Genomic DNA, 27,327 nt, shown 5'->3' on the forward strand with positions numbered 1-27,327 from the left:
AACCCCGTACAAGAGGTCTTGTGCTGCGCGAGCAATGCTGTGCACTGCAACGCTAGGCGCAAGACCTAAAAAACAGAGCTACTAACGGTCAACAGGCAGAGAGCACTGCTAGTGGCAACCAGCAGGATCACCCTGAGCACACCATGAGCAAAATGAGTGCACACCATAAAAATGAAGTCACACAACAGCCATCAAAGCACATAGCTTCCACACAGGATTTATTGAAGCGGGTTCGCTGCTCAAGATATTCTGGTTCTGGTCATCCCAACTGAGTTTTGTAGACTGAGAGCGAGACAAATGTTCAGTTAAACTATCCAGATAGGACGGCCTCCCCAAAGATACAGTGCAAGGGAGCTTCAACTTGACAGGTCCTCAGCACCAGCAGCGAACCCTGAAGCTTTATTATGGAACAAGTATTCTAAAGGGCACACTTGTTCTGAGGTCACTATGCAACATAGCAGGTACCCCTCGAAATGTAGATGGCTCAATGAGAGAGGTCATGAGGTATCTGGTCTATTTAATCATACTGAGAGTTAGCGCCCTCTTGAGTGCCTTGCAAAAGTACCTCGCAAGCGTGAAGAGGCTGAGCAATATCCCCTTGCTATCAAAGGGGAAGAGCAATAGGCAAGTAATCGAGCCTGGTCTTTATTGCTGTGCAAAAAGAAAACACATCTCTAAGCACTTGCAGGAAAATATTAGCAATACCCTGGAAAAAAGCAGGAAAAGTGTCCCCTGCAGGTGCCAAGGAGCAGAGCCCCATCCTGACAAAAGGGGCAATGTGCACATACTCATTTTCGATGAAGCGCAAAGGAAGTCTACACCATCTTGTGATCTACACTTCTTCCCTGCATATGCAAGTAAGTAGACTTGTTTTACTTTTCAACCATTGGAACTAAGCACCTTTCCTTTCTCAGAGGGAGGCGATGAGCTGGTGCAGATAGCGATAGTAAGAAAGAGAGGCAGAAAGAGAATGCAAATGAGATTCAACCTTTCTGTACTTGTATGTGGAATTAAACCTCCTTTTCCTCTGTGTGTCATCTATGATTCTTTCCTGTACACAAGGAAGCCAAGTTCCGATAACCTATCAAATCCCTCTGCATGTTAAGCTATCCGGGCTCTTCCTCTATAGATAATAGCTATCCAAGCTCATATGATGCCAATCTCTTTCACCATGTAAACTATCCGAGCTCCTATGTGTATGTAAGTGATTCAAGCGAGCATCTAGTGAGCATGCAGGTGTAAGGGGTGGCAGGATTCAATATAGGTCTATTGCTGCACATGTTTGATACAAGACCTCTGTGGAAACTCCACTCTATTACACATGCAGGAAGGGGCCCGACCTCCGTGCAAGAGCATAGATAGGACTCAGGGTATGCAATAGTTAACTTGCATCTAATCTATGCATGCAGGAGCAAATCTGGATCTTTCTCTACATGCACAATGGGCTCGTGCTCTGTGTGCAGAGGTGGCAGGGCCACACACTCACTTTCTCTGTACATGCAGGAAAGAACAGAACACTTCCATTCTGGGCACTGGTACAGGTGGGAGTAAGTGTAGGCAGTAGGTTTGTTGGCACATTGAGAGGAGAGGCAGAGTAAACTCTCCCATACAATCAACAGTTGTCTTCGGGTTTCATGAGGGCGCTAGTCACGCCACAGGTCCTCCGGAAGAGGATGCAAAGAGTCCCTTATCTAGCTGTGCCCATCACTTTGCCAAATGGACCAACAAGATATTCTCGCCCCTGATAAACATCTGGTTTATGTGTCGAGTGTGCACTTTCTGATAGTCCACCTTGGGCCGGTGTGGCCTAGTCAGTGTTTGCCCTTTCACAGCTGTACTGCTCTTGCTCTCACTCTGCTTCACCAGTGGTATTGAGATGGTTGGTTTTTCAGGCAGTGTGTGCAACTCTTCGTCTTTGTTTCTGGTCCCTTGCCTTCTACTGCTTCGCCTGGCAGTGTCGTACCTTCCAGGCACAGTCCCATCCTTGTCTTTCTCGGCCTTGGATGTAGACGACTTGAAGGCTTGATGCTCAGTTGATTCCTCAGCGGTGGTCCTGCAGGATTCCTGCAGCTTCAATCGGTCAAAGAGCTGCAAGAAAAATACATGAGCAAAGATTTGGTTACACAGAGTATGCTCTCCAGATCACGCGTCTCATTACACTAAGGGTACCATTACGCATACTCTGGGGATTTCCTGGTCACAGCATTGCCAGTACCTCAAACATGACCTGCAGTACTTCTGCTTTTGCCACATACATCTTTTGCCTCACCATTATTCTGCTCTGCAGCTGCTCAAAGCACTGTAGTACTAGAACCCACACAAAGCTCAAAAAAGCAAACATCGGAGGTAACCCATGCAATTCCAGCACCGAGGTCTTCACAGACAGCTCTGGAGATGCACCTCAGCCTATTCTGGATGAACCGGGTGGTGATCCAGGATTGAGGTGTTCACAAATTGCTCAACAGGGGCCCTTAATTATGTGTTCTATGGCCTTCTGTCTTTACAATAATAAATAACTCCCCTAGTCTTCAGGTGAAATGCTCTCCTCAAATGTAACTGGTTCTCTAGGCAAACTAAGGAAGTCGTAAAAGTTCTAAACGCATCTCAAGTGGTTAAATAAAAGTAACGTGCATATTTACACACTGTCATTGTTACATATGTGTAAATAATGGAAAGCCCTCGATTCTTTGATTTTATTTTTTATTAGGAGATATGACATGTACAAGGAATAATACAGAAAACATACATCCATGTCATAAGTCCTTTTTTCAAGTTTATGCGCCCCCCACCGCCCCTCCCACCCCCGGTGGTTCACTACAGGGCAAATAAAGAAGAATGAGAAGAAAAAAAAAAGGGAGAAAAAAATGCATAAACATAATTTACATTTCACAGACATCTGGATAGCTTGAACCTTAATGTTCAGTATTCAGCCAACTCGTTAATGGACCCCAGATCTGTTCGCCCATCCTCCAGGCCCTATATCCTCTTCTCTTAAACACAGAGAGTTCCCATTTACACACATTTAAAAATTTGCTAAACCATTCATGTGAAGTCGGGGGAACGGGGTCCAACCAGACAGTAGCTAGACATAATCTCAGCACAGCCATGGCAATGAAAAGTAGCTTCCTATCCGATTCAGCCATATTTTGGGTAGCAATACCCAACATAATAACCTGGGGTGCTACTGATATCCGATACCCAAACACTTGTTCTAAACATTGTTCTATTTTACATACCAAGGGAACCAGAGAGGGGCGAGAGGCGAACATGTGAATGCTGTCAACCGCAAGATCCCCGCAACGAGGACAGTTTACCCCCACTACCCCACCCCATTGATGTATACGGAAAGGAGTTATATACAGGTTGAGCCAAGTCTTAAAACATTGGACCTGGAGATTAGCAGAAATAGTGGCAGTTTGACTATAAGCTAAAGAATCCTCACAAAGACCTTGTTCCACATGTAGTCCGGCCTGCCACCGACTAAAATGCTTTTAGCTAAATCATCACTCCTTTTATCATTAACCAGTTTGTACATAGAGGATAAAGTCGATTGATTCCCATTAATTGATTCTACCAATGGGATACAAACCCAGCTAACAGTTTTTTTTAGAGAAAAAATCTCGAATCTGAAGGAATTTGAAAAATTGCCCATTCTGTATCCCAAATTTCTGTTTGATAGGTTCAAAAGTCAGGAGCCCAGATTCAGAAAAAAATGTCCCCTATTGTATTAACCCCTCCTGCAGACCAGTCCTTAAAATACCCATCCCGAAAAATTTCTGGAAAAAGAGTATTCCCTGCAAAGGGAGAGTATACATGAATTCTACCAATATTAAACATTTTCCGAACCATCGTCCAAACCTCAAAAGCACCAAGCAGAAGTTTAAACCTCACCCGTTTAAAATAGGCAAAATCAATATGTCTAAACAATAATCCAGAGCCTCTTCCCCGTAAATTAAATGATAAATTGAAGTATCAAAATAATCTACATCTCCTACATCTAGTAAATCAGCAATTTGTCTCAACGTTATCGACCAGTAGTAAACATGAAAGTTAGGTTCCGTCCAGCCTCCCCTTTCCCTAGGGCGTTTGCCAGCCCATAAAAACCAAGAAATAATCCGGTCTAACTTTTTAAACCAGATTTGATCAATTAGCAAAGGAATGGCTCTAAGAAAATATAAAATCTTGGGCCAAAAAATAATTTTTATCACGTTGCATCTGCCCATCAACGTTCACTCTAAGTTATTTATTCGACGAGCATCAGCCTCGAATTTACACATCAAAGGGTTCAAATTAATCTCAACCATCTCCTCAGGTTTGGAACGGATCTCTATCCCTAGGTATTTAGATTTACTAACTACCCGCGGGTCAGCCAAAATGTTTTTATCATTGCAGATTATTTGTGTTTTTTCATCATTTAGGTGATACCCAGATATCGCACCAAACTGCGACGTAATTATTTGAATTTCTTGCAAAGCTACCCACGGGGAGTCAGTCAAAATAGCTAGATCATCCGCATAGCCAAGGATTTTCGTGTCCCCGCCCTTAGCCTGAACCGGATGAATTAATACATTAGAAAAAATATTTTTAATCAAAGGGTCGATATAAATTGCAAATAATAAAGGGGAGCAGGGACACCCCTGCCTTGTACCTCTCAGTAGGTTTATTGAATCAGACTGAATACCCATAACCGAAATTTGAGCGGTTGGGTGTATATACATACTCTGAATCGCACGAATAAACCTCACACCAAGACCGTAATGCCTCAATACAGCCCATAAAAAAGGCCAGGAGACATTTTAGAAAGCTTTCTCCACATCAAGCAGGATTAAAGCCATAGGGTCTCCTGTAACCTTGGTGTAGTCGAACAGTGCAATTGTACAGCGTATATGTTCGATTGTTTTGCGCCCAGGCACAAAACCATGTTGTTGGGGGCGACACAAGCTTCTTAAATCACGCCTGCTAACCGATTTGCCGGAATTTTTTAGTACGTTTTAATATTGCTGTTAATTAGCGTTATTGGTCGGTAAGACCCAGTATCTGAAGGTATCTTGCCTTTTTTTTAAATGTAACAATCCAGGCTCTCCACCATGATTCAGGAGGCTTATCCCCATTTTGGACCCCTCGAAACATCTCTATCATTACTGGGGTAAGCTGAGAGCGAAAAAAACGTATAAAATTCCCCCGGTATAAAATCAGGGCCAACAGCCTTACCACTAGGAAGATAATCTAGAGCTAGCCATAGCTCTTCAATTTTTATTTCCACATCTAGCATATCCAGCTCCTACCTCAATTTCCTGGAGGTATCCTTGGATTTCAGCCTGAACCACCTCATTATCACAAATATCTTCATTATGTAGCTTTTGGTAAAATATCTGGAATGCTAGAGCTATAGTGCCTTCTTCAGTTACTAGTCTTACTTCAGAGTCCATAATGCTCTCAATACGCATAGCAGATTCCTTTTCTTGGGTTCTGACCGCTAACATATGTCCAGCTCTTTCACTATTCTCAAACATTTTCGAGCGCCAAGCCAGACATTTACTTGCAGCTTTGGCCTGTGAGATTTCTGTTATAGCTGATTTAGCGATTATAATCTGAGTTTGAGCGGCATCACCATCCCCACCCACCAAAACAGCCCTGGCCAGATTATGCTCTGCCTCTTCAAGAGCTCTGTATAGCTCCAACAGTTTACCTCTTTCCCTTTTCTGGCTCTCCCATCCATATCGAGTAGTCTCCCCCCCTTATACCAGCTTTAAGTGTGTCCCAGACATTTTGTATACTAGTACTACCTATATTTTCGTTTAGGAATCTTGTTATCCAAGGTGCCATACAATCAATATACTTGCTATTTCTGAACAAACCCCGATTAAAAGTCCATACGTCTGGTTTCCTAGCCGTAGGTTGTATATTAACCTCAAGTACTTCACCATTCTTGGTGATTTAAATCTTCACCTTGAAGATTCTTCGTGCATTTCCAGTAAACATCTTATTTCTGACCTTGAGGTTTTTAATATTCTGCTGTGTAACTCAGGTCCCACTCACTCTGCTGGTCATTTGCTGGATCCAATCTTTTCTAATCTTCAATTTGACTGTGCACAGAGTGCTCGTCCATTGGAGTGGTCAGATCACTATGCGGTTCACTTCTCCTTACCTCGCAATAAAATCAAGCCCGGGGTCAGAATCGGAAAGGATGGGCATGTACGCCGGTGGGGCAAGCTTGATGTAACAAAGTTTAACCAACACCTATCTGGGACTCTTCCTGATACGGATTTGCCCGCCACTGAGTTAAATACCGTGGTACTTCAATGGCTAAATAATGCGGTGGATACTCTGCTTCCTTTGACATCCAAGCACTCCGGGTCTCATCGTCCACCTGTGCCATGGTTCTCTGATGATCTGAAACTTCTGCGGGCAAAATGTAAGGCCCTTGAAAGGCAGTGGAGACGTACATATTCTGTCTCCCGGAAAGTGGCCTACAGAGAGGCCTTAAAAGGATACCATAAGCAATGTAAAACTGCGAGAGCGGCTTATACTGTGAATATGGTGACGCACGCACAGTATAGTTCTCGAGTCCTCTTCTCTGTAGTCAAGAAATTGACCGGAGCAGACACTACCCCAGCTCCCCCCTGCATTAGATGAGGCTCAATGTAAAGCTTTGGCTGAGTTTTTCATTGCTAAGGTTGAACGCATCTATGCCTCGCTAGGTTCTCCTTCTGTGGTGGAGGAATTCCAGACAGAATCTACATTACCAGTGAAATGCTCCTTCGCCACAGTGAAGCTCACGGAATGGCAACTGCTAGCTGAGGTCTCTTTCCTCACCTGTTTGAACAGTGTAAGATCGGGCTCTCCTCGCGACCTGTTACCTGTTAGAATTCTGAAGCTACTGGATTCCAATTCCCATCAGGTACTTATGAAACTGCTAAATGCTTCTTTAATTGAATCTTATGTACCCCAGGACTGGAAACATGCGATGGTGGTGCCCCTTTTAAAGAAGGCAGGTGCGGATGCTTCCAACTTGTCTAATTTTAGACCTATCTCCTTGCTGCCCATTCTATCGAAGATTCTGGAAAGACACATTAACACTCAGTTAAATCATCTTGTGGAGAGTTCGGGATTTTTGCACCCATCCCAGTCCGGCTTTCGAGCTCATCACTCGACCGAGACTGAGAGTGAGACCGAGACTGCTCTCCTTAGAGTTACGGAAAGTCTGCGACACAGTATCGATCGTGGGGAAACGTCTGCACTCATCCTGTTGGATTTGAGCGCCGCGTTCGATACCGTGTCCCACTCCATTCTTTCAAATTCTCTCCGGTCCCTAGGAGTGGCAGGCTCGCCACTAGACTGGATTGCCTCCTTTCTTAGTGGGCGTACTTTCCAGGTCTTTTCAGCAACAGCAGCATCTGCCATCTGTCCATCGGCACACGGCGTCCCCCAGGGGTCTATACTCAGCCCTCTACTGTTTAACATCTATATCAAACGCCTGGCTACTATCGTGGAGGATGCGGGGTTGACGCTATTTTCCTACGCCGATGACACCCAAATCGTCTTCTCCTTATCAGGCAAAGACGGGAACAACCTCTCTGCTTTGAAGCTCGGTTTATCTCTTGTAGCCGAGTGGATGCAGAGGAATTGTCTTAAGCTAAACGGGGAGAAGACGGAAGTGGTGATATTGGGCAAGAATAAAGACCTCTGTGGCCCCCAGCATTGGCCTAGTGATATGGGGCCGCTCCCACAACCAGCGGCGGTAGTTCGCAATCTTGGATTCCTTGTGGATGAAAAACTATCCATGAGACAGCAGGCTACAAAGGTGGCCGCCACCTGTTTTGTTACTCTAAGATGGCTCCAGAAAATTTTATGGATGCTGCCCATACCTTTCCAGAGAACTGTTGTCCAGGCGTTGGTCGTTTCCCGCCTGGATTACGGTAATGTTCTCTATCTCGGAGCTGACGTAGCAACAACCAAAATTCTTCAAGTGGTGCAAAATGCGTCTGCCCGTCTCCTCCGTAATGTCCCAAGAAGAACTTCTGCTACCCACGCCTTGTGCGATCTCCACTGGCTCAGAGTTCCGAGTCGCATTAAATTTAAAGCCTTGTGCTATCTGTTTAAGATTAGGCAAGGCTCGGCGCCTAAATATTTGCAGAATTTGGTGCAACCCTATAAACCTCACCGTATGCGGAGATCATCCGAGAATGGTAATTTCATCATTCCAAGGTTCAAGCTTGTAAAAATGGGTGATCGGTCTTTTTCCCACCTGGGCCCTAAGCTCTGGAATGCTTTACCGGTGACTTTAAAGTTGGAGACAAACCTGCTTCGTTTCCAGAAGGGACTCAAAACTTTGCTTTTTGAGTTTTGTCTGATGTACCAGTTCCACCTTTATTACCTGCTTTTCTTTCTCGAGTCTGTCCCTAGCACCGGGAAACCCACGGTGGGTAGCTGTGCGCGTTATAAGTTTAAATAAATAATACAAGCGGATTATGGTCCGACATTACTCTTGGATATCTAATAATACTAGAGCCTTGAGCCAGAATTGATTAAATAAAAAAGTAATCTAGCCTAGAATGGGTTTTGTGTGGTGCAGAAAAAAAGGTAAACCCAGAATCATCCCTTCTAAAAGAGGTCCGTACATCAATCAAACCATGCATTTCCATCATCTGCCGCAAAGCCCTATAAACTTTAGGTTTTCGACCAGCATATGCTAGACCTGGTTGATTAGCAGGTTCCCAATTAATGTTTATATTAAAATCGCCACATAATATAAACGGGGCAGGCCACCCAACCAGCTCAAGTTTAACCAATTGTATAATTCTGGATCATCAAATACTGGGCCATAAACTGAACAAACTGTAAGGGCTTTTTTCTGAAATTTACCATGAATGATGACCCATCTGCCGTAAACATCAGCAGAAGAGTGGATTATAATCACCGTTCCCCGCCGCGCCAGAATGGCAACCCCTTTGGTCTTAGCCTCCAATTTGGTCCATGAAATCAACTGAAAACCCTCAAGCTCTAAGAGCTTATGCCGACTAGCTTTGATGTGAGTTTCTTGAAGGCAGATGATATCTGCCCGCAGGAAACGCACATGATCCGGCGCCGTTTAGCAGACTCATTTAGTCCACAAATATTTATAGATGCTATCCTGATATTAGCCATGGCATTATGAAAACATTCCATACATATATCCAATTGAGAGATTGTGCCCACCGTACCCTATTCCCACAGACAACCCCCAACCCAAGCCTTCCCTTGCCCTGTAGTTCCTCCCCCACCCACGATTCTTTGAAAAGGACAAACCTGATCCTAGTTTAAACCAGCCGGATAAGAAATTAAAAGCATTCGGATCCTAGATAGGAATTAACAGTTTTACCCCGTAAAACAATATGGGCACGCAGCACTGCAAAAAATGTTTTCTTCCCATTCCTCAAGTTGGACATTGTGGACTTAAAAAAATATATATATTAAAGGTTTTTGAACAATTAAATAATACTTATTCCACAGACTTTGTGAGAACAATAAACTGTCCACAATACAAGGTTGTATTACAGCATACAAATAACAAGAAACCACCAAGAATTACGTCAGTACTTTCATTATTCCCCCCCCAAAAAACCAGATTTCAATACGTGTATTCCATAGGGGCTCGCCCATAGTAGTGCAATAAATATTGCAGACATGTCTATTATTAGTCCCAACCCAGTTCACCTGCTACTTGAGACTGCATACTCCCTAGATTTCAAGCCTGAAATCCGATTCTCTTTAACAACAACGATAACCTAACATCAACTGATCCTGCTGATTGCACCTTTGCCTCCTACCTTCCCATGTACCTAATCTAGTCCTAGTGGGGCTATTAGGGTGCATTTTCATCTGGATCTTCGGAGCCACCTATTTATGCCATCAAGTTGGACCACAGGGTCATTTTGGACCATTAAATTAGGGATGTTTAAAGGTGGTCGGACTTTAAAGATGCAATGCCTATATTTCCTTTTATCTCTTGGGTGTTTTTATATTGGAAAGCCGGGTTTATGTTCCAGATTCCTTTAAACCCACAGATAACTACTGTGCTACTTAAAAAGTATGTAACTTAAAACAAATGTGTATAGACCAATATATAAAGGGGGATGCTTTGTCCATCTCAGCCACTTAAGGTGCAGTTTGGAAGTTAAAGTATAAAGCAAGAGGGGACATTTAGGCCAGCCATCACCATCGCAGGCACACATCTGCCAAGGCTCATCAGTACTGACCCTCAGCACCTGCATGTTAATTCCACATGTAAGCCTCAACACAGCACTGTCAATGCACCTCACTTCTGTTCTACAGTGCTCCACTATTTCAGTACTGGAGCATCACCTTTTAACATTACAGACTCAGCTCCAGCATCATCACTCCTTCCCAGAAGTCCTTGCGTCCTGTCCATTGCACCCTCCTGGGCCACACAAACCCAGTTCTTCCTCAGACCATTATGCTCTACTGTCAGTTTTGCGGTGTCCTGATGTTACACCATCCCTGCATAAACTAGTAGCCCCAGTCATGCGGAAACTGTCACCTCTCATCCTGGACTTGCACCACCTTTTGTCTTGTTGGTGAAACCTGCATACCCCTACCATGCAGCTACGGTGCCCACTGTCCACTCGATCACGTCACATGTACCTGCCTGGATGCCTCAACTCCAATCTATGCAGAGATCATATAAAATGACCATAAGATGCACCAGGTCTTTATCTTGACATACCCTAGTAAGAGTCAGCTGAGGCTCATGGTAGAAGGCCTTTCCGAGCACAGGTTTGCGGTAGGTTTCATCCACATCTGTCAGTGCCTAGGGAAGAAAACAAGAACACAATAAACCTGCAAATAAGAGGCACTGTTGCTAGCACAGAGCAGCACTACCACGAATATCAACCCAGTCTAGGAAATGAATGGTAACTGCACTGGCATTGTGAAGGATGGGGTCTTATGAAGGGAATCACCAATAAAAAAACACTCCAATTTGGGGGCCGTGAGATGGTCTCTTACATTTGCAGATACAGTACTAAATCTGCTGGAGAAAAAACAAACAGAGAAAAGTTTAATTCAACGCAAACTACACCGCACGTAAGTCTGAGGTTATAATTCAGCAAAACTGCAAGGTCAATGAAAGCTGGCGAGGCTTCCTAAAGTACCAATTGGGGCTTGGAGAGACTACCTCAACAGTTAGCATTTCATATGGACTCTGCTGTGGACTGAGATAGCACTACATCCTAAAGGGTCGTCATCCTCAAATATAAGGAATATGCTACTTACCAGTATGCATCTGTTCTTGGCATGTAGGGCTGCTGACATTCATATCTGTGCATAGATCGCCGCCTAGTGTTAGGTCCGGATGATTTCACATTGTTGTCCTGGAAGAGTCTTCGAAGTATCACGAGATAGGTGGCTCCTCCCCCGGACTACAGTGCGCATGGGCATCCTCTCCATCCTCAGATTGTTTTTCGCCATTGTGGCAGGGATGGAGTATGATACAGTAAGTGATGTCCATGCTATAGAATAATTCTGAGTGCTACAGCTGCTACAGGCACCAGGGAGGAGGGAGGGCGATATGAATGTCAGCAGCCCTACATGCCAAGAACAGATGCATACTGGTAAGTAGCATATTCCGTTCGAGGCATGTGGGCTGCTGAATTCATATCTGTGCATAGAATGTATAGCAGTCTCCCCTTTAGCAGTGGTTGCCCATGCCAGCTGCAGCAGTCTGAAAAGGAGTCTTGAGTACAGCCTGTCCTACTGCAGCTTGCTGTTTGGAGTGTACATCTACGCAGTAGTGTCTGGTAAATGTATGTATGGTAGTCCATGTGGCTGCTCTACATATGTCTTCTAGAGGAATGTTTCCTAGGAAAGCCATGGATGCCCCTAACTTGCGTGTTGAATGCACTCTTGGGGGAACTGTTAATGTGCGTTTAGCTTTCTGATAACAAATTTGTATGCACTTAACAATCCATCTGGCTATATCGGATTTGGAAATGGGGTTGCCTTTGTGCTGTGGTGAAAAGGCAACAAACAGTTGCTTAGTTTTTCTGAAAAGTTTTGTCCTGTCTATATAGTACAGGAGAGCTCTTTTAACGTCTAGGGTATGTAGAGCTCTTTCTGCCACGGAATCTGGATTTGGGAAGAACACTCGCAGTTCTATAGTTTGATTGATGTGAAACTGGGATACCACATTTGGCATAAATTTAGGGTTTGTACGTAGCACTACCCTATTGGCATGAATTTGTATGAATGGCTCCTGAATAGTTAGCTAGGTAGTTTAGTCTGCCCTGTTCCCATGATGCACTGGGCCAGGGACAGACTGATTTGCATATAGCCAGGTTCTGAGCTGGGATGGGGCAGTGAGATAAATAACGGTGATGGATCAAGCCCTGATCTTTGGACTGGGTAAGAGTGGTCTGTTTAACTCAGACACTCTGTTCATCACCACCCCCTTTTGTAAATCGTTTTTGGCCACTATAGGTGTGGCAGGGTATACTCAGACATGAGTCCCTTTCTCACTGCTCCATCAGGATTCAAGCAAGCCGGGCCGAAGAAGGCTGAAATGCCAGAAACCGGTCCCCGGTAGCTTGTCTCCTTTCTGGTGAAGAATTGGCTAGGTAGTTTAGTCTGCCCTGTTCCCATGATGCACTGGGCCAGGGACAGACTGATTTGCATATAGCCAGGTTCTGAGCTGGGATGGGGCAGTGAGATAAATAACGGTGATGGATCAAGCCCTGATCTTTGGACTGGGTAAGAGTGGTCTGTTTAACTCAGACACTCTGTTCATCACCACCCCCTTTTGTAAATCGTTTTTGGCCACTATAGGTGTGGCAGGGTATACTCAGACATGAGTCCCTTTCTCACTGCTCCATCAGGATTCAAGCAAGCCGGGCCGAAGAAGGCTGAAATGCCAGAAACCGGTCCCCGGTAGCTTGTCTCCTTTCTGGTGAAGAATTGGCTAGGTAGTTTAGTCTGCCCTGTTCCCATGATGCACTGGGCCAGGGACAGACTGATTTGCATATAGCCAGGTTCTGAGCTGGGATGGGGCAGTGAGATAAATAACGGTGATGGATCAAGCCCTGATCTTTGGACTGGGTAAGAGTGGTCTGTTTAACTCAGACACTCTGTTCATCACCACCCCCTTTTGGCCACTATAGGTGTGGCAGGGTATACTCAGACATGAGTCCCTTTCTCACTGCTCCATCAGGATTCAAGCAAGCCGGGCCGAAGAAGGCTGAAATGCCAGAAACCGGTCCCCGGTAGCTTGTCTCCTTTCTGGTGAAGAATTGGCTAGGTAGTTTAGTCTGCCCTGTTCCCATGATGCACTGGGCCAGGGACAGACTGATTTGCATATAGCCAGGTTCTGAGCTGGGATGGGGCAGTGAGATAAATAACGGTGATGGATCAAGCCCTGATCTTTGGACTGGGTAAGAGTGGTCTGTTTAACTCAGACACTCTGTTCATCACCACCCCCTTTTGTAAATCCTGAATAGTTAGGGCTTGCAGCTCACTAACTCTTCTAAGTGATGTAATTGCCACTAAAAAAGCCACTTTCCACGTTAGGAATTGTATCTCACATGAGTGTAGAGGTTCGAAAGGTGGTCCCATCAGTCTGGTTAGAACCACGTTCAGGTTCCAGACAGGTGAAGGTGGGTGTCTTGGACGAGTCACCCGCTTGAGTCCCTCCATAAAAGCTTTAATAGCAGGTACTCTGAAGCGTGAAAGGTGTTGCCTGTTCTGAAGATAAGCTGCCACCGCAGCTAAATGTATACGTATGGAACTGTAGGCTAGATTGCATCTGTGTGAATGTAACAGGTAACATATGATGTTTTGAGAAGATGCATCTAGCGGATTTATGTAACTATTGGTACAATAGATGACAAATCATTTCCACTTCACCGCATAGCATGCTCTGGTTGTAGGTCTTCTTGCCTCTTTGATAATATCCATACAGCCAGGAGGCAAGTTCAGGTAACCAAACTCTACGACTTCAGGAGCCAGATCGCAAGGTTCAACTGTTGCGGATCTGGGTGCTGAATGTCTCCACGGCTCTGCGTTAAAAGACTGGGTGTTAATCGCAGCCTTTGATGAGGCACCACGGAAAGTTCTAGGAACGTGGTGTACCACGGTTGCCTCACTCACGTTGGAGCAACTAGGATGAGTGTCATGGAGTGTTGTCGCAGTTTGCGTGCCACTAGTGGTAGGAGCGGGCTGGGGGAAAAGCGTACGCAAACCTGCCTGACCAGTTCAACCATATCGCATTGCCCTGAGACTGTGGATGTGGAAACCTGGCGGCGAAGCTTTGGCATTTTGCGTTTTCCTTTGTGGCGAACAGGTCTATCTCTGGGTGACCCCACAGCTGGAAGTACGGTTGTAGCACTGAGGGATGTAACTCCCACTCGTGCATCTGGTGGCTGTTTCTGCTGAGCAGATCCGCCATCTGGTTGTCCTTGCCTGGGAGGTGTTCCGCCATGAGGAATATGTTCCTTCGAATGGCCCACTTCCACATGCTCCGAGCTAGATGTGACAACTATGGAGAGTGTGTCCCTCCCTGCTTTTGTATGTAGTACATGGCAGTCATGTTGTCCGTCCGGATCAACACAACTTTGTTGCACAAATGAACCTTGAACGCCTTCATCGCCATGAAGATCGCCATCAGTTCCAGCAGATTGATGTGCATCTTTTTCTGCTGTGGCGTCCATAGTCCCTGCACCGTATAATGGAGGACATGCGCTCCCCATCCCAGGAGAGTTGCGTCCGTTGTCAGCACTATTTGTGGAACAGGCTCTTGGAACGGTCGTCCCTTGCAAAGGTTTTGTGGGTTCCACCAATGCAGAGAGTTGTATGCGCGACCGCTCACCAACACTAGGTCTTTTAATTGTCCTTGAGCCTGGTTCCACTGCCGTGCTAAGCACTCCTGAAGCGGACGCATGTGTAGCCTGGTGGGAGGGACTATGAAGATACAGGAGGCCATCATGCCTATCAACTTCATAAACACCCGTGCTGGGAGCGAGTGTTGGGGTCTGAATTTCTGAATCAGCAATTAAATGCGGTTGATTCTTGCTGAGTTTAGCTTTGCCTTTGCTGCTAGAGTGTCTATTGTCGCTCCTAGGTACTGCTGAACGTGAGCAGGTTGGAGATGAGACTTTGTGTAATTTAATGAGAATCCGAGGCTGTGTAGGAGGTGAATAGTGCGAGACATGTGGCTGGCACATTGCTGGGCTGACTTTGCTTGGATAAGCTAGTCGTCCAGATAGGGGTAGACGTGGACATGGTTTCTCCTTAGGTGCGCCGCTACTGTCGCTAGGCACTTGGTAAACACCCTGGGGGCTGTTGTTATCCCGAAAGGCAGGACCTTGAACTGGTAGTGCTGATTCTGTATGGTAAATCTGAGGTACTTCCTGTGTGCTAGATGTATTGGTATGTGGAAATACGCATCCTTTAGGTCTAGTGTTGCGAGTAAGTCTCCCTGAGTGAGCAATGGTAGAACCTGCTGTAAAGTAAGCATGTGAAAATGTTCTGACAAGATGTATTGGTTTAGGGGCCTGAGATCCAGTATTGGCCTGAGAGACCCGTCCTTTTTGGGGATTAGGAAGTACAGCGAGTATACCCCTGTACCCGGTTCCTGTATGGGGACGAGTTCTATGGCCCCTTTTTGCAGCATGCTGATGACTTCTTGCTGCACTAAGTCTATGTGCTCTGCGGACATAGGACGGTGTCTTGGGGGCATGTTGGGTGGAGTGGATGTAAGCTCTAGACAATAGCCGTACTGAATAAGTGGTCTCACCCACCTGTCTGTGGTAATGCTCTCTCAGACTGGCAGGAACTGTTGTGTTAACTTCCCCCGACCGGTGTTACATGGTCCGGGGGCAGTGACAAGGCATCACTGTTTGGTATTGGCAGAGGATCTGGTGTTATTCCCTCGTCCTCTGCCTTTGCTGCTATTGCCACGGTATCCACCTCTATTGTTCTTATTATAGGTGGTCTGGGTGCTCCCTTTTTTGTATGGAGTCTGCTGGGATGCCTGGCCTTGCGCAGCTCCTCCGTTACCGGAGCGACGAAAGGAGCCTCCTCTGAATTGTTGGGACCGCAAGGCACCCGTAGACTTGGCTGGCTCTGTGTCTTTTTTAATTTTTTCCAATATTGTGTCCACATCAGGACCAAATAAAAAAAATCAGGGTTAACGGGCTGATTTAATAATGTGGTTTGAATCTCAGGTTTGAACCCAGAGATGCGGAACCAAGCAGGTCTCCTCAGCATGACACTTGTGTTGATGGCCCTGGCTGCGGTGTCTGCTGCGTCTAGCGCACATTTAATGGATGCGTTGGATATGAGTTTCCCTTCTTGTATCAGTGTTTCCGCTCCCTCCTTGTAGGCATCAGGCAAATGTTGTAGCAGTTGCTCTAGTGTGTCATAATGCGCCCTATCGTATCTGGCTAATAGGGCCTGTGTATTAGAAATTCTCCAGATATTAGCTGCTTGAGCAGCCACCCTTTTACCAGAAGCTTCTAATACTTTAGATTCCTTGTCTGGAGGAGGAGCATCACCAGTAGTTTGTGAGTTTGCACGCTTACGAGCATTTGATACCACCAAAGAGTCTAATGGCAGCTGTCCCTTAATATATGTAGGGTCCACAGGCGCCGGTCTGTATTTTGTTTCAATTCTGGGGTTAACAACCCTTGCTCTTGTGGTCTCTTTGAAAATGTCTCCTGTGTGTTTAAGGACACCTTTTAACATTGGCAAAGTCTTGACTGATTTCTCTGAAGTGGAGAAAGTGTCAAACAGGAAGTCTTCTTCAACTGGGTCAGCATGCATTCTACATCATGATTTTGTGCTGCCCTTTCAATGGTGTGGAGTGCAAAAAAACGATGGATTTGGGCCCAGATCTTCGGACTGGGGTGAGTGTGTGACATTGATCCACATTCGGTCCATCACCTGTTTTGTTTGCATATTCTGCCCTTTCAATTAAAGTGTTAAACGCAGCTGTATCTTCGGTTGGCGAAGTTTTAACAGGATAAGAAGGAGTGTCAGGAATAGTCTGTGACTCCCCCTGATCAACAGGGTCTGTCCAGGCTCGAGTCTGGTCATCCTGATCCGTGTCCGCAGGGTAATTGTATTGTTCATCATTGTCATACCCCATATCCTCATTAGTGGGTGTGGGTGAGTATGCAGAAGTGTCCTGGCCATGGTACCTCACAGTCTCAAAAAGGACAGGCGATGCTGAAGAATCCCTTTTCTTTTTGGGTGGAATTTTGTATGATTCCAGAGGATTTTCCGACCTAATCTTCCGTTGATAAATGGTAAGTCTGCCAGATTCGGAGTCGATATGCAGCTTCGGTCATCATATGAGGGCTCTTGGTACACAACGTCCTCTTCCAGAGGATAACTCCTCTTTCCCATCGACACCTTCTTGGGTGTTTCGACCCCAGCCTTCGGATCGAGGGCCTTAGGGCGTGCAGTCGGGGGCAGTCCGAATTTTATCGGTGGCACATTAGTCTGGCCAAAGACTAACCTTCTTCGGGGCTGGTGTCGATGTAGTTCCGACTGACTTTGCTTTTTCGCCAATATGTTTTTGGCCCTGCGTCAACTTCGGTGGTTGTTGCGTTGGAGGCGCGCTCTTCTGCCTCGACTCGACGTGCTCCTTCGAGGCGCATTTGGATTTCGGCTCGAGGCCTTTGACAAGCTGTGGCCTGTCGACTCGTTGCTTTGAATCGAGAACCTTCCGAGACTTGAGTCCCTTGTTTGTGTCGCTGTCCGTCGACGACGACCTTGTCGGTTCGACATGCTTGGCTTTAGTGGTGGACTTTAGCACCCCGATCTTCGGTTCGACACCCCTTATTTTTTACCCCGCCGGGTCGTCGACACTTCGTTTCTTTGTCAAATCCGATGTGTTTGAACTATTCAATCAGAAGACTGTTTTCAGCAGTTCCGGTTTTGAATCGACGACTTTCGGTTTCGCTTTAAGTAGTTCGACAGATGGCTCGTTTGATATATTCTTAGCCGGGCCGAGACGCGGGGCTATAGAATGTTCGACATGATCTTGGCTAAGGCCTTCTGGCGAGGCCTCGACCTGAGCCCTTGGGAGTCTTTCAGTGTCTGTTTCAGGCCCAGTACCACTGTTGGGCCTGGTTCAATCGCTCGAGTCGTCATCGACGGCTCCGATGGGGGATACGTTGTCCCTTACCTCGACGACGTTTTCATCTTCGACGTTCTCTTAGTTGTCTTCATAATAGTTAGAGCCATGCTCCGATCCGGGATCCGACTGCTGTTCTGGATCCTCAGTCTCTACGACTTCATCGTCCTCGAAGATATTCATCGGGTCGGGCGCTGGCTTCAACATAGTTTGCCTCACTGCGCATTGGAGTCTAAGCGTCTTCTTTGACCTGAATCGAGCACAAGCTAGACAGTTGTCCTCATTGTGCTCTGGTGATAAGCACTTGTTGCACACCGGGTGTACATCGATGTGCGGGTACTTGGAGTTACAAAGGGGGCATTGTTTGAACGGGCTCCGTTCCATCGACGATTGGGCCTCTGGTGTCGAAAAGGCCACGCGGCTCTCTTCGACGTGCTGCTTGAGAATAACTGGAACAAGAACTCGGCACCGATCAAAACAATACAGACGACCCCGAAGGCCTTTTGGCCTTTAGAAAAGTTTCCGAACTGAAGTAAAGAAAAATACATCCGAACCCAATGGAGGAAAAAAAAAAAAACAATCGGAGGATGGAGAGGATGCCCATGCGCACTGTAGTCCGGGGGAGGAGCCACCTATCTCGTGATACTTCAAAGACTCTTCCAGGACAACAATGTGCAATCATCCGGACCCAACAGTAGGCGGCGATCTATGCACAGATATGAATTCAGAAGCCCACAGGCCTCGAACATATTGTTTGCAGCAGCTTTGAAAGTGGGTCGACATGATTGTCATCTTACACCGAAGTCGCTCTAAAGTGTTATTCACAAGGTGTTTTGCGTCCTGTTATGAGGTAGAGATTCGGGTTCCAAAATACAATATAAAGGGGTTAGGAGTAGGTGAAAAATTATGAACGCAAACAACCTCTGCAGGACCAATGTGGTCTTGACAACAACTCCCTTTTACGTTTGCGCTGTCTCTGGCCTGCTCCAATTGGTTTTAGGCAAGACATTTCAACCCTCTGTTCTTGAGGAAGGTGGATGGCTTCTGTTAATGAAGCATTTAATCTCTCCTTAGCTGCGGTCCCATAATGTAGTGTGTTCTGAATGGTAACTTTAACACCATCTAAGAATCTGTAGGTTCATGTTTGAGCATTATGGGTGGGAACAGTAATAATAAGGGAGCCGATGACTAATTTTGGTTTAATTTCTGTAATGAACAGGGCGAGGGTCCCTCATTATCTGATATTACATACTTGTACACAAATTAGTGATTTATGCATATGTAACGATTAAATAATTACATAATCATGTACTGACTTCAACAGATACATTTTGAGAGGTATTAATCGTAAATGTTTTTTTTTTAAAGTTTCTTAAGTTGGTCAAATAATAGATTTTATCCGCACATCCAAGAGTTCATGGCTTGAAAGTCCCTTCGTCCAGTACTAAAGTCAATCCAACGAGCAGTCTTCAGGGGACCCTCGTCCTGGCGTAACTACTGTACTTCCAAAGGAGAAGTGATTTTGTCAATGGAACTGACTTTATTACAGAGTGATCAGAAATACTTTAAAAGTCCCTTCTTTGAAAAGAGTCTGCTCATAAGAGTTGGGGGTCCCTTTAAGGAGTTTGTGGCCAAATTGGTTTATGGGGGTTTGCAACCTGCTCACTGCTTAACGTTGGTTTGCTTTATTGTCACCAATTTGCTTGCTTCTTATCTCATGGCTTTCTGTGTCCCAGCTTGACCATGTGTTTGTTCATGGAGCATTGCTTCTTTACCATCTGACGGGCTGGCTTCTATCCATCTACTGCCCTCTTTTAGGGAACTTTTAAATTTCATTCTGGTAAAGCACTCCAGAAATGCATGCGTTATACAGCTCTCGCTTTCTCTCCCCTGTGTGCCCTCACCCAGGGCTCTGCTTTTTTCTTGTATTCTCCTCCTAAGCCCCTCCTGGTGCTCCATGCGGTTCTCGCTCGTGTGTTACTCCTGCTCCCTTGGGTTGCTGTCACTTTCGTGGTCGCCTCACACTCATGTGCTTCTTCTCACCGCCACATCCTCCATGTTCTCATCCCTACCACCACCTGTGCTCTGCATGGTTAAGGCAAATGTGGTCTAGTGTTCGGGATGGGCGGGAACTTTGAACAGGAGCGTCGGAACGGGAAGCGGACTCGGGCCATGTCTGGGGTCTGGGGACGGAGGGGGTTGGGGTAGCTTTAAGGGCTGGGTTTGGGGGGGAGCAGTAGTTAAGAAATGGGCAGTTTTTAAGGGCTCATGGCAGGGGCAGGTAGGGGTTTGTAGTTTAGGGCTTAGGGAGGGGGGCAGGTAGGGGCTTTGTAATTCAGGGCTTAGGGCAAGGCGCAGGTAGGGTGCTTGTAATTTAGGGATCATGGCGGGGCTGGTAGGGGGTTTGTAATTCAGGGATTAGGGCAGGAGGGTATGGTGGCTCAGAGTAGTGGGGAACTTAGCCACACACACCCTTAACATTCAAGCCTTTACCACAAAATTGTGTGGTAAAGAAATGCGTGGTTAGTCGCATTCGTGGTTCGGGCTGCAAGACAGAGACACACATGGTTGAGCCTTGTGTGCCTCTATCATACAACCCGTCCATAATGATTGATCTAGTTAAGGATGAGCCATAACTCTAAAGCAAGTTTTATCCTGCATTTCTCCCTCTGTCTCGTTCTCTTTAATATTCACTTTTGCCCACTTTGTACATTGGAGGTAAAACCAGGTTTTACTGAGTTACTGTTCCTGATAGATAAAAAAAGTTATTTAATAATGGGTGTGTAACTATTTTTTTTTTAAAAACAGTTTTAACAAGTTTCGTCACGCTGAAGTTTATATTCGAAATCCTTCACTAGAAATGTATTAAAACAACTGAAATTAAATATGTTTGGGAAGTATTTTGTTCTGGCAAACTTTTATGTAATGCTACTGTAAAATAACGACTCCCCCTTACTATTCAAACTTATGAACATTCCCGGACAAACCCTCTAATTGAATCACTACCAAAGCATTTTATTTATACCTTGGAGGCATCAGGAGAAAGAGCAGGGGAATACTGTTAACACCTGCCACGTACTGCTTGGGTCCTTTTAAGTGAGCGACACAGTATGGCTGCATGCTTGATAGTTACCATGTTCCAGAATTTGTCGAAGGCCACAAGAAAACCAGAACACACGCCTCGAAGCCCCTTGTATGTACGAACGTGGATGTTGACCTTCACTCGATCCTTGACACAGCGGTGAAGTTCTCCAAGAGGACTCCCATCATTCACTGGGGAGAAAAGCGCAGTCACTGTTTGATTCACAAAATGTCCTATATTGCTTACAAATTTAAATTGCATGTCTGAATGCTCATTGCAGTAACCCTTAAGAATCCCTCTTCTCAAATCAAATGCATGTCCATTGCAATAAGCTCTGGCAACCACTTGTCGCCAGGCATCAATCAATGACTTCCCTAGCAGGAACCCGCATACAACCGGGGCTCCTAGGGTAGCTTCATACTTGCACCTTCAGTCTGTATCATCCAGGGCTCATCTCTACACTCCTTGTGTTTTTACATTTTAAGTGTTATTCCTTAGTTCATGCAAACTCTACAAACATATCCATTGAGCAACTCATAATAAAGCCTTGCTTGCCTCAGGAACATTAATCTGCCCAATAAAGTAGTGTTAAACCCCTCAGTGTAACTCTTGAGAAATCATTCTGCTTTCAACGGGATGCAATATTTGTATACACTTCAATCTCCTGGTCTGTGTACAGTTTTATCGCCGTCTGAACCCTCTACCCAGCCTCACTTGAAGATGGCCTGGATCACAGCATTGTAACTGCATCTTTTCAGAAAACAACAAATGCTAGAAATTTCAGGAAGTTTAGGTTTCTAATCAATCCTTTACTGAAATCCAACATTTTTGCAGGCAGTAGTAAAGAATACGGGTTAAAGACAGTGGTTTGCCAAAAAAAACCTTCTGGCCCTCCTGACAGCCCAGTATGGATACCTAATGTGTGCTGGACAGCTCACAAGCAACCAGGTGCAACAGCATAAGCACCAGTATAATAAGAACCCCCTTTTGATCATGCGTACACTGCGGAAAAAAAACATTGTCGCAGATAACGGCTGCAGAAAGCTCCATGCAGTACTGGAGGTCAAGAAGAATGAATTACTTGCATCATAAGATGTGAAGGAGCACATCAACAATACTGCCTACAAACCCCTCACCAGCATCTCCGAAAGCGAGCCACACTTTCCCAAAGAAGCAACAGGAGGTACTTAAGTTTTTCAACTAGACTGTGTATTCGGAAGGCATAAACCTATGTCACCCTTTTTAAAAGGATAATGTGGTTAAAGCACTCCCACCACCATCCAATGGCAAACAGCTAAGACGAAACCTGAATATCACTGGCAAGAAGTACTTCATCCAACAATGACCAATGCCAAGCAATCTGCGCTCCAGCCAGTGAGGCAGCTAGGCCATGGAAACCAGAACCAACAAGCATTTACAATGCAATGGTTTTGCCTTTGTTAAAGTTAGAGCTATTGGCATTGCTCTTGACATTATTTTTATTTATGGTTTGTTTTTTTAACATAAATAAATGGCATTGTCATTTACAATGCCACTAGCTTTATCTATCGCAAATGACACACACAAACACACACAGAGCCCCCCACACACAGCCACACAGAGCCCCCCAAAAACACACAGCCACACAAAGCTTCCTACACACACAGCCACACAGAGCCCTCCACACACACCAACACAGCACAAGCAGGCAACAGGGGCACACGGAGGCACAAGCAGGCAACAGGGGCACACGGAGGCAGAAGCAGGCAACAGGGGCACACAGAGGCAGAAGCAGGCAACAGGGGCACACAGAGGCAGAAGCAGGCAACAGGGGCACACAGAGGCAGAAGCAGGCAACAGGGGCACACAGAGGCACAAGCAGGCAACAGGGGCACACAGAGGCACAAGCAGGCAACAGGGGCACACAGAGGCACAAGCAGGCAACAGGGGCACACAGAGGCACAAGCAGGCAACAGGGGCACACAGAGGCACAAGCAGACAACAGGGGCACACGCAACAGGGGCACGAAAACGGAGGCACAAGCGGGCAACAGGGGCACGAAAACGGAGGCACAAGCAGGCAACAGGGGCACGAAAACGGAGGCACAAGCAGGCAACAGGGGCACGAAAACGGAGGCACAAGCAGGCAACAGGGGCACGAAAACGGAAGCACAGGCAGGCAACAGGGGCACACGGAGGCACAAGCAGGCAAGCTTCAACATAGCTGGAAAAAAAATAACCTGCCTACCCTGTTCTATGAACACAGGACTCCATGTCTCAAATCTGCCCATTATTTGATTAAATATATATCAGTGCATACCAGCCTCAAATAGTTGGCCCCACCAACCAACTGATACCATGTACGCGGACACAACCAACTGACAGCGCAATTGAAGGACCGTCCCGTCCCCTTGATGACAACTGACCCTGTACATACCAAGTAACACATTTTCAAGAGGTTTCATGATTCTCAACTACTGCCTGTCCTTCATTAGACTCACGACCTGGTGACAAGAATAGGACCCCTTTCAAACACCAACCTCTACCTGTAGTTAGAATTCATCTTCCTTTCAGGAGTTGTAAGGCACTAAGTTGAGCTCTCCTTTGTACACAGCAATTCGACATCCGTGCCTCAGCACTGATGACATTGATGTAATTTCTGATGACGTTAGTGTGAACAGTAGCTAACCATAACTAGTGCATATCAGGGATACTAAAGTATTAGACCGTAACAATAGCATGTTTTGGGAACGCCCGCACCAGGCTTCTTGGCCTTTGTACACCCTGGAAATGTGATTGTTCGACCTGGCAGTGGACAAACGCTCGTACCAGAGATGACTTGTAGTTTGTGGATATAGTGTTGGGTCTTTGCCGTGGACAGCAGCAGGTAGTAGAGATATCTAGTATTCTGTAGATGTGTTCGCTTAACAGAGGGTGCTGGGTTATATTTTCGCTGTTTTACAGTTCCTTGTGTTGGGCCATCACTGAATGGAACAGTCCATGCTCCAGATGTCTTGTCGTCGGTAAATGTGGTGAAGGGTCCTGGTATGGTGAATAGCTCATTGGTGCCGTCTCGTTCTTAGACGGCGTCATCCCGTTCTTAGACGGTGCTGGTCAATGGCTGTAGATGACCGCTCGTATTTTAGATGTCTGTACCTCTGTGAGGCCATAGCTGTGGGTGTCCGCTCATAGGAGACATGTTATGCTATGTGGACAGTCAGCAGCTTTGAATAATGAGATGGCTGTAGTCTGCACGTGTTGTTTCAGTCTTGCCTGTGCGCGGCAGGTCATGTTAGAGCTATATTGCAGTCTTCAAGTATGATACTGAACCCTCAACATGGGGTTCGGCTTCTTTTTTCAACTTTGAACAAGTACTTATGTCTTCAAGTACTTATGTCTTTTATAAAATTGCTAACATTTGACCACGCCTTTGGAAAGGGGCAATTTCTCCAAGCGACGGCTACATTTGCACAGGTGCGCCAAAGTTAAACTTTGCAAGCATTGAATCGAAGTCGTGGTGCCCTGATCCGAAGCAATGCTTTATTGGAATGTTGTGCATTTCTGGTGTTACTTGACGCTTCTATTGCACCTCCTCGGGTAGATTACCTTACAGAGCCGCCCAAGCTGCTTGGACACCCGTCTGGAGTGCCTCTGCTTGGCAGATAGTCTGATGGAGCTGAATTGAGACCCGATGCCCCTCAAGTTTCCCTAATTGGGCTGCGATTTTCTCAATACACGAGTGATTGAGTACAAGTACCCAGTCCTAAATGGACCATAAAGAGGAGTGGTCGATGCCTCCCATTTTTCAGTGTGGATCGCCCCTGCACGAGTGTATGATGGGCATCAGTGTACCGCGAGTGTCATCAGTACACGGCTCGCCTCAGCTATGACCCCAGAGCACCGTGGCGTTCCTCCTCTCCAGTGCCGTTTTACAAAAACTCATCTCGCAGCAGGCTACCAAATAAAAAAAAAAAACAAATCGACTCACCTGCACCTTGCGACGGCGGCACTTCTCCGGTCTCCCTCTTCGGCATGGGAGACCGGCAACGTCGACGGCGGCAATCTCTCTGGCCCTTCTCCGGTCTCCCTCTTCGGCATGGGAGACCGGCAACGTCCTCCGCATCTCCCGGGGTTCCCTCCAGGCCACGGGAGCCCCGCGGGCGCCGCCATACTTCTTGCCGTCTTCCTTCTTCCCCCGGGCTGCGGGGGGCGGGCACTTCCGGCCGGCCGCGCTAGGATTGGCCGGCCGGCCAGTCACGCGGCGGTAAACGGGGGAGGAGAGACGCAGAAGTGCCGGCAATGCCGGACCAGATTCGGGGGCGTTCCCGGCTTTCGCCTGACGTCGCGTGACGTCGGCAAAAGCCAAAGAATCTCGGGAACGCCCCCGTGTCTGGTCCGGCATTGACGGACAGGCCCCTCATCCAATGGCTAGGCTCCATTTATGGAGCCAGCCAATGAATGACGAGGGCCGACCCAAAGCCACACTACAGTTCTCATTAGGTTTTTGCTGCGCAAAAAAGATGCGCAGAGCGCATCTTTTTGGCGAGGCAAAACCTAAAAAGCATATGGCCATGACCACCGCCCCGAGGTGATTTGAGTTATTGCCCCCACATTAACCACATCCAAGCAATGACAGCATTAATGGCATCAAAATATACAGCATAGTTGGTCAGCTACCCAGAAGGGTAGTTGACGGATGGTTCGCAAGCAGTAAGGATAGTCTTTAGTAAGGATTACAATTCAATCAAGAATTTTGTCATTTCAAAAACCGTTCTCGCATCGTTCCTAAAAGCTCAACAGATGCCATCTACTAGCCAGTAAATTAAAGAGAGGAAATGTAGGTAGTTACTGGAGGTTCGTAAACTTTAGTTCTGCAATGAATTAGGTTAATGATATTGTTTTCTTTTGCATCATTAACCTGTGCGTACAAGACAATAAAGGGATTATTTATTGTCTAACACTCAATATCTCTTGGCTATATTTCTTTTCGCTCCAATAATAAATCATTGCAGAACTAAAGGGAACGAACCTCCAGCAACTACCTACATTTCCTCTCTTCCAATGGCTTATGGGTGTCGCCATTTGGGAGGCAGAAACCAGCAATATATTGGGTTTCAAAGACAAGTGCGTGAATCCCAATTTTTGCACCCCGTTTACCCTGGAGTAAATTAAAGAATCAACACACCTCTAGTTATCTAGGCCATCAACATTTTGCTAATGACGGAGTTCAATGAACCTGCAAAATAGTTTCTCCTGTTTTACTTAGGTGGGCCAGTACTATTAGCCGAACAATAATCACGATTAGTTCTCGTGAGAAAATATACACGTGCCTTAGCAATTCTTTTGTTTAGTAAGGTCTCTCTTACTCTAGGAAACATGATTTTATACAACTATATTCATATTCATGAAAGATAAGGTCCTGTTTTAGAACTAACGCTGCTGTTTTTTTCTCGCTATTACCGGTACTTAGTTTACATTTTTAATTTAACCACACATTTGTTGCATGGCATGTCAGGAGATTTGGTGCGATGTGTTTATGGGGGTTAAGTATGATACAATAAGCTAATATTGGAACAAAATTCTTGACTAGTTGAAGAATGCACGGATGTAATTCGACGGGGTACTGTACCTGGAATCAACAGTACACTAGAAGAGAAAGGGTGGAGTCGTCTTTATGACTCACACAGCCTAAGAAAGAGGTCATGCAAGGGTTAACCGGAGTGATAAAGGTAGACATTAACAAGCATTGGAAATGCAATAGGTCTCGCATTAGAAAAGTTGGAGCTATTGGTCTTGTAAATGACAAATGTTTTATGTATTTGTTGCTTTTTAAAGTAGCTAAATTGATATCTTTGTCATTTACAATGCCAATAGTTATAACTTTTGCGAATGTGACACCTATAGCATTTGGAATGCACCATGTTTTGTATTTACGTGACTTAGATGGCAGCTCTTGTCGTTAGGCCACATCTCTAGAGAGCAGGAGAGTGCAGCAGGGGAGAGAAGCATAGTACTGCAATAGGTGTTGCATTAGGAAAGTTTGAGCTATTGGTATTGTAAAGGGCACTTTTTTATTTATGTGCTTGTTTTTAAAATAGGGAAAATAATTGCTTTGTTATTTACAATGCCAATAGTTT

At 45.9% G+C, this 27,327-nt stretch overlaps 1 protein-coding gene across 1 annotated transcript in view; it reads right to left on the minus strand.

Annotated features, from left to right (window-relative positions):
- Positions 1 to 201: 201 nt before the first annotated feature.
- The window catches only part of LSM11 (LSM11, U7 small nuclear RNA associated), a 55,219-nt gene continuing 28,093 nt past the window's right edge, over positions 202 to 27,327 (minus strand). The window contains exons 2-4 of the mRNA XM_086931222.1: positions 21,264 to 21,403; positions 10,727 to 10,810; positions 202 to 2,088 (exon numbers count right to left, since the gene is read on the minus strand). Of these exons, the coding sequence (XP_086787348.1) occupies positions 1,705 to 2,088; positions 10,727 to 10,810; positions 21,264 to 21,403 (608 nt within the window). The 3' untranslated portion in view covers positions 202 to 1,704. The remainder of the gene's footprint in view (positions 2,089 to 10,726; positions 10,811 to 21,263; positions 21,404 to 27,327) is intronic.

Source organism: Lissotriton vulgaris, chromosome 7, assembly GCF_964263255.1.
Source record: "Lissotriton vulgaris chromosome 7, aLisVul1.2, whole genome shotgun sequence".
Classification (NCBI taxonomy): Eukaryota; Metazoa; Chordata; class Amphibia; order Caudata; family Salamandridae; genus Lissotriton; species Lissotriton vulgaris.